This window comes from Myotis brandtii, unplaced genomic scaffold (genome assembly GCF_000412655.1).
Source record: "Myotis brandtii unplaced genomic scaffold, ASM41265v1 scaffold187, whole genome shotgun sequence".
In the NCBI taxonomy this organism is placed as follows: Eukaryota; Metazoa; Chordata; class Mammalia; order Chiroptera; family Vespertilionidae; genus Myotis; species Myotis brandtii.
Window position 1 is genome coordinate 540896 of NW_005356944.1, and position 7987 is coordinate 548882.

Sequence of the window (7987 nt, forward strand, 5' to 3'; positions counted from 1 at the left end):
GCCCCTGACCCCCCTCCTCCTGCCCAGTTATCCCACTCCTTTCTTTCCTGTAACCCAGGCAGTTTGTTTGCGCAACTCCTTGCAACACCTCGGAGGCCTGCTCTCCCTCTTTCTGTTGTTACCAACAGGCCCTCAAAGAGGAATAGGGCCAACTTGAAACCTGGAGGATGTGGGGTAACTAGGAGGGAGGGGCCCCTGGAAGCTCTGACAGGTTTGGACATCCTGCCATGAGTCAACCCTGGCTTCACCGGTCCTGGCTTCCAGGCCCTCGGTGCCCCTGGCTCTTGGTTTGCTGCCCTTCCCTTGGCCTCCCTGCGTGTCCCCCACGCCCTGACCCTTAACTTGTGTCCTTCCCTGTAGGTGGGAGATGCCATCCCATCGGTGGAGGTATTTGAGGGGCAGCCCGGGAACAAGGTGAACCTGGCGGAGCTGTTCAAGGGCAAGAAGGGGGTGCTGTTTGGAGTCCCTGGAGCCTTTACCCCTGGTTGTTCCAAGGTGAGGCCCTGCCCTTCTGGGGCTCAGCAGTTGGGAACGTGTGCGCACGTTTGCATCGTTCATAGCCCTCCGTGTTGTCCCGAGGCAGCTTGCAGCAGTGGCGTGCAGGTGATATGACTGTCAACATCTCAGAGCGTTCAGAAAACAAACAGAGGCTGTGAGAGGTAGTGGTCCCAGGAATGCAGGAGAAAGGGCATGACAGTGAAACCCAGCCCGTCTTGTTGATCCTGCTGGATGACGGGCACCACGGAAGGTATTTGGGTAAAGAAGACATCATTATGCCTGCAGGAAGTTCGCGGTCTTGACCACAGAAATCTTAAGTGTGGATCCCAGCTCCCCAGTGGCCCAGGCTGAAAGGAGCCGTGGCTCACACGGTGCTCATTGTCTGATGGGAGGTGTTGGAGCAGGGCAGTGAGGAAGCCCGGAGACGAAGGATGGACCAAGGAGTGGAGGCAGCTGTGCCTTTGCTGAGACTTTGTTTCCCTCCCCAGACTCACCTGCCGGGCTTTGTGGAGCAGGCTGGGGCTCTGAAGGCCAAGGGCGCCCAGGTGGTGGCCTGTCTGAGTGTTAACGATGTCTTCGTGACTGAAGAGTGGGGACGAGCCCACAACGCGGAGGGCAAGGTGAGGTGTGGGTCCTGCAGGCGGCCAGGGGCCGGGCAGGAGATTTTCCTGTGACCTTTACTTTCTCTTTAGATTCGGCTTCTGGCAGACCCCACGGGGGCCTTTGGGAAGGTGAGTGCAACCCCCACCCCACCCCTGCAGCTGGACTGGGGTCCCTCTGCCAGGCCTTGGAAGCAGGGATTTAGAGGGTCCTGACCAATGTGGGGAGCAGCTGGGGAGCTTGGCTGTTCTTGGGGTTCCTGACCCTTGTTTCTGTCTCTCTTCTTAGGAGACAGATTTGTTACTGGATGATTCGTTGGTGTCCCTCTTTGGGAATCGCCGGCTCAAGAGGTAAAAGTGGGAGGTTCCCCTGTGGGGTTCCCCTGCCACCCTCCCTCTCTATTCCCAGCCTCCAGGCTCGGCCGTGGTAACGGGCCCTGCCCTCTTTCCGGCAGGTTCTCCATGGTGATAGAGGATGGTGTAGTGAAGTCCCTCAATGTGGAGCCAGATGGCACAGGCCTCACCTGCAGCCTGGCCCCCAACATCCTCTCGCAGCTCTGAGGCCCTGGGCCCAGATGTCCTCCCTCGACCTTTTCCTCTTACACCTGCCCAGCCAGGGGCAGAGGCCGTCCGGCTTCAGCTGGGCCACCAAGTTGAAGGCTTGGCCAGATTTCTGCAATAAACACTTCTGGTTCACGTCTGTCTCCTGGATTTTGAGTTGCTGATTTGCTGTGGCCCAGGCCTCATGACAGTCATAGCTGTGAGGGTGGTGGGCAGGGACTGAAGGGGGACTAATAGAGGGGACCTTGACTTACTTTAGGAGGTAGTGAGGGAAGGCCTCTTGAAGGAGGAGTTATGAAGCAACAGTCTGCGAGCAGAGGAAGGGCCAGTGTTCTGAAGAGCAAGGGAAGGAGCGGACTGCAGAGGGGGCATATCTGGAAAGGGCTACCAGCGGTTCTCAACCTGTGGGTCGCAACCCTTTCACGGGGGTCGCCTAAGACCATCAAACACATATATAATTACATATTGTTTTCGTGATTAATCACTATGCTTTAATTATGTTCAATTTGTAACAATGAAATTGGGGGTCACCACAACATGAGGAACTGTATTAAAGGGTCGAGGCATTAGGAAGGTTGAGAACCACTGGTAGGCAGACGAGCACTTGGCTTATACTCAGACTTCTGTGCTTGATCTCTGGGTGCTGGTTGATCTCATTTAGACCATAAACTCTAGGCTAGGAACTTTGGCTCTAGGCACCCCCCAACCTGGGTCATGCCCCAGCCCCACCATTTTTTCAGACTGTTGAACCCTTCCCAGGAGCACCCACATCCCAGGAAGGCACCTTGGGACCATCTGACTAGCAGAAGGCTTCATCAGTAGAGGCAGTGCTGGTTCAGTCCAGGGGGGCTTCCTGGAAGAGGAGACTAGGTGAGCTGGGAAGGGGAGAAGATGGTGGTAAGGCCTGACCAGTGGTGGGTGTACTGTGAGCGGCTGGGGATCAGGGAGGCCAGCGGGATATGGGGCTGGGCTGTTGCCTTCTGCAGGCCCTGCTCCTGGGCCTTTGCCTTTTGTCCCCGGGAAGCCATGTGCTTAGCAGCAAGCAGGATTATTAGGCCCCTGCTGTGTTGGGAGCTCACAGCCTAAGGCGGGGTGGGGGGCGGGGTGTAGGGTCCGGGGCAGTTCAGGTGTAGTAAAAATCCTCAACATAATTCTGTGGGATATGTTGACGGAGCATAGATGAAATCAGGAGGTTTTAACTAGAAATAAATGATGAAGATTTATTCAAAGGTCTTAGGGTTTGCAAACCAGAAACACAACTAGGCAATACCCAGAGTTCCAAGGAAATAAAAGTTCAGGTTTCTTCGAGTTAGAAGCACATTCTTGAGAAGAACAGGTCCTGCATGCTTGCCTCTGGGTTGGTCTGAGATGGTGATCTAGTCCTAGATGACTGGGGGCTGGATACAGGCACCTCTTCCTTGTCCCTCAGGGGGAAGGAGGGCTCTCTGGAGGGTTGATGTATGGGCGTGCCTCGAACACCGGTTGGTTCCCAACCACCCTAATAAAGCGAGGCCTAATCTTTTTGCTGGTAGAGGGTCTTATCTTCAATTTGTAAAAAATGCACCCTCTGTGAAGGGAAATAAAGTGAGGTGTGCCTGTGTGTCCAGCTTTACTCCCCTCGTGCTGCCCTGCCCGGTCCAGCCAGCTCCAGCTCGGAGCATCCTCCCTGCCCCCAGGGCTGGCCAGGCGGGCGGCACTCACTGGGAGGTCAGGGAGAAGGGCAAGGAAAGGCCTTTGGAGGACACAGTCCTTGAGGCAGTGGGGTCGGTGCTCCGGGAGAGGGATCAGGTGGCTCTAGGGATGCAGGTGGGGTGGCCCCAAGTTGCTGCCCCACACAACGCACACAGCTGAGGGAGAGGATGCTGGGAGCCGGGCCAGTGAAGGATGTGGGCAGGGCAGCGTCGGATCAGGCTGGTCCCTGGCCTGTGTGGAGGCAGAGCTGGATGGGAGGTGGGAGAGGTGCCAGGTGAGCAGTGCAGGAAAGAACGTAGCGGATGGTGTCCCGCAGGTGGGGGCTGACACGTGGCCACCTGTTGGGTGTTGGGGGGAAGGGAGCTTCTGGGGCCTAAGTGGCTGGGAGGTTGGGGTGGTATTCACGTGGATAGAGCAACCGGTTGGTTCCCAACCACCCTAATAAAGCGAGGCCTAATCTTTTTGCTGGTAGAGGGTCTTATCTTCAATTTGTAAAAAATGCACCCTCTGTGAAGGGAAATAAAGTGAGGTGTGCCTGTGTGTCCAGCTTTACTCCCCTCGTGCTGCCCTGCCCGGTCCAGCCAGCTCCAGCTCGGAGCATCCTCCCTGCCCCCAGGGCTGGCCAGGCGGGCGGCACTCACTGGGAGGTCAGGGAGAAGGGCAAGGAAAGGCCTTTGGAGGACACAGTCCTTGAGGCAGTGGGGTCGGTGCTCCGGGAGAGGGATCAGGTGGCTCTAGGGATGCAGGTGGGGTGGCCCCAAGTTGCTGCCCCACACAACGCACACAGCTGAGGGAGAGGATGCTGGGAGCCGGGCCAGTGAAGGATGTGGGCAGGGCAGCGTCGGATCAGGCTGGTCCCTGGCCTGTGTGGAGGCAGAGCTGGATGGGAGGTGGGAGAGGTGCCAGGTGAGCAGTGCAGGAAAGAACGTAGCGGGTGGAGTCCCGCAGGTGGGGGCTGATACGTGAGCACCTGTTGGGTGTTGGGGGGAAGGGGGCTTCTGGGGCCTAAGCGGCTGGGAGGTTGGGGTGGTATTCACGTGGATAGAGCACTCAGCATGGGGGCCCACCCTCTGACCTTTGCCCCTTCAGGTCTCTCCCACTCCCTGCTGTTCCTCAAGGGTCCTGGGCTGGGGCAGGGCAGGGGGCTGACCCTCCCTGTCACAGCGCGGTCTTTGACTTGATGGCAGAAAGGCCCTTTCTTTCCTGGACAACATCTCTTCATTCTCCTATCATACAAAGGAGGAAACTGAGGCTTCCTCAAGGGTCCTGGGCTGGGGCAGGGCAGGGGGCTGACCCTTCCCTGTCACGCGCGGTCTTTGACTTGATGGCAGAAAGGCCCTTTCTTTCCTGGACAACATCTCTCTTCATTCTCCTATCATACAAAGGAGGAAACTGAGGCATAGTGCCCCACCCCCTGCAGTCACCTGTGTGCGTGCCAGTGGTCTTGAACTCCAGGTGGAGGGAGCATCCGAGTCGGGAGCTGGTGCCCCCATTCCCTGCAGCAGACCTGTGTCGCCCTGGCAGCTGCTTGCTAATAGGCACGCCGTCTCCATCACTGCCCCTCAGCTGCCTCTGTTTCCTCCCCTCCTGGCCGAGGCCCAGCAAGGCCCCTGAGAGGAAGGGTCCTTATTGCCACTGGCTGGGCCTTTAGGCTGGGTGAGGGGGTTCCAGGGCTCAGGCGGCCCCTTTGGACAGCAGGCTGACCGTTGGGTGTGGGTGGAGACGGGGCTTTGGCCTCGGTGGCCCTGGCTGCTGGCCATATGGTCCAGCTTGCTGGGGTGGGCAGTGCCCTGTGAGCTGCTCTGGGGGCTGAAGGCCCCAGATCAACTATCGCATGACAAGAGAATATGGCCGAGCTGCTGGCGGGCAGGCCAGGCTTCAGGCCTGTAGATAAGGGAAACGTTAAAATCAACTAACCAGCACGGCCGGTGTGGTGCAGTGGTTAAGCACTGACCTATGAACCAGGAGGTCATGGGTGCAATTCCTGGTCAGGGCACATGCCCAGGTTGTAGGCTCCATCCCCAGTTTGGGGAGTGCAGGAGGCAGCCAATCAATGATTCTCTCTCATCATTGATGTTTCTATCTCTCTCTCGCTCTCCCTTCCTCTCTGAAATATAAACATGTTTTTTTAAAAAATCAACCAACCTACGCCCCACCCTGAAACATATCTCCAAATAAAACTTACCCTCCTGTCGTGACCTGCCCAAGACAGCAACGCTGACCCACAGGCCAAGGGTTTTACTCGGCGTCAGTGGTCCTGGGCCTTTTCTAAGTCGAGTTCCTTTGAAGTGCTGCTAAGAGCAATGCCCTTTCCCTTAGAAAATGCATGCTTGCACACGTGTGTGCCTGTGCACACACGGACACCCACGTGCTCCTTAACGGTTTCATGGGATCCCTGAAGTCCTTCCAGGAATTCCAGGCGAGCCCTCCACCCCAGTCTGGGAGCCTCAAGCAGAGCGGGGCCACCAGGCTTTGGGCCGAGACCTCAGGCTGCGAATGCTGACCTGCTACCGAGAAGCTGGGGATCTTGGGCAGGTGTGTTAGTTTCCCTTGACCCCACTTCCCTCATCTTTAAAGTGAGAAAAGTCCAGCCCACTTCACAGGGACGTAGTGGGGAACAAATGAGACAATTTACGTATAATATCCGGCACTTGTTATAGTGCACAGTAAATGCCCAATAAGCGGTTATAGAAAAAATAAAAAGAACCCCGCTTTCCCCTGCAGCCCACATGTCGGTGGGGAAAGCGCTAGGAGGGTAGAGAGAGGTCAAAGCTCAGTCCTGTCACTGAGCATTTTTGTGACTGTGCCTCTGCGCCTCAGTTTCCTCATCAGTGTAATGGGCTAGTGGCTCTCTTGCTGTCTACAGCCTCTAGGTCCCTGGAGCCTCCATATGTTATTTGGTGTCGCACCTAAGGATCTGGGAAGATGTCTCCAGGGGGAATGTTTGCCAGGCCCGAGAGTCAAACCTGAGCTTCTGAGAGAAAGAGTGGGCTGGAGGGGTCCGGCCTGGACCAGGCTGGGCTGCAGCCACACGTCGCCATGATCGAAGCATTGGAGGCTGCGGGCCCCAAGGCAACCGACCCTGCTGGTGGAGTTTGGGGTTTGGCCACACAGGTGCCTGGGGTGACAGCCGAGAGAGAAAATGTGTGTGTGGGCACGCATGTGTGTTTGTATAACTTCTGGAGACGATAGGGCCACGTCTGTGTGAACGCTTGATTCTTGGTGTTAATGGGTATGCGGAGCAATCTGCCATTCTAATTAAAAAAACAAATATGTATATTATATATAATTGATTTCAGAGAGGAAGGGAGAGGGAGAGAGAGATAGAAGCATGAGTGATGAGAGAGAATCATTGGTCAGCTGCCTCCTGCACACCCCCAACTGGGGATCAAGCCCGGAACCTGGGCCTGTGCCCTGACCGGGAATTGAACTGTGACCTCCTGGTTCATAGGTCTACGATCAACCACTGAACCACGCCGGGCTGCCATCCTATTTACAATCGCATCAACTCCTCCCTGCCTCTGGGAATCATCTTTACTCGACACAGGTCAGGTGCCCTGCTCAGGGTGGGGAGCGCGGGACACACAGCACAGGCGTGGGGGGGCGTAACGCAGTGAGGAAGGGGAGGGAGAGGGACAGCTCTCCTCCCCCAGCGTCCTGGTGCTGCTCCCACTGTTTCGGCCTGAGATGGACGGCAGTGGCTCTGAGGTAGAATTGGGTTTGCTGGAGAGTGACGTAAGGACCGTGACTGAAGACGGGCTTGGCTCAGACACGCAGTGGGGAGGCCGACAGTCTAGGGCTGCTGTGGCCGCTCCAGGGGGTCGGGGACCTGCGCTCCTTCCATCTGGCTGCGCTGTCACTTTAAACATGTGGGTGCTAGAGGTCCAGCCACCACAGTCATGGGCCAGCCAGCAGGAGGGAGCTAACAGACCGTGTCAGCTGGCTTTGCCGTGTCCTGGAAGCCGCCACATCCTTTCCACTCGCATCTCCTTGGGCAGAGCTATTCGCGTGGCCATACCGACTAGGAGAGTCTGGGAAATGTCGCCTTTGCTCCAGGCTGCCATGTGTCTAACTGAAAACCCGGGTCTGAGACTAAGGGAGAAAGGATATGGGTGAGCAACCAGCCACGGGGTGGGGTAGGAGGATTGTGCCGGAGCAGAGGGACCTTGGGGATCCAAGGCCTCCCAGGGGACAGTGTCACTTCCCTGCTGCTCCCATCAGCCTTGGGGGGCACATGCTGAGCTGTCCCACATCCCTGTGCTGCCTCATACCCCACTGACCCCTCTCCGAGCCTCTGTCCCTGCAACCTTGGTCTCCATAGTCACCTCAGTTCCTTAGCTTGTGGGTCCTCCAGCTTCTGCCTCTCCAGTATCTCCCCGACAATGTTCACCACCTGAGACACCCCTCCCTTTCCTACCCGGCCCCACGCGCTCTAACCGTCAAGGCCCCAGGTCGGTCCTGTTGGCTGAAGGTGACAGCCTGTTCCCTGTCCCTTCCCCGAACTAGTCCACGTGGGCCACACCCTCAGGTTCATTAGAGATGGAGTTTTTATAACATATAATTCACGTATCAGAAACCTCACTTGTTTTTTTAGATTTATTGTTATTTACATTATTATTATTATTATTATTATTATT

At 56.6% G+C, this 7987-nt stretch overlaps 1 protein-coding gene across 1 annotated transcript in view; it reads left to right on the plus strand.

Moving 5' to 3' along the window:
• PRDX5 (peroxiredoxin 5) overlaps nucleotides 1–1801 on the plus strand; it is a gene marked incomplete at its 5' end in the record, with an annotated part of 2789 nt that extends 988 nt beyond the window's left edge. The window contains 5 exons of the mRNA XM_005864196.2: nucleotides 361–495; nucleotides 987–1118; nucleotides 1191–1229; nucleotides 1387–1448; nucleotides 1553–1801. Of these exons, the coding sequence (XP_005864258.2) occupies nucleotides 361–495; nucleotides 987–1118; nucleotides 1191–1229; nucleotides 1387–1448; nucleotides 1553–1658 (474 nt within the window). The remainder of the gene's footprint in view (nucleotides 1–360; nucleotides 496–986; nucleotides 1119–1190; nucleotides 1230–1386; nucleotides 1449–1552) is intronic.
• Nucleotides 1802–7987: the final 6186 nt, after the last annotated feature.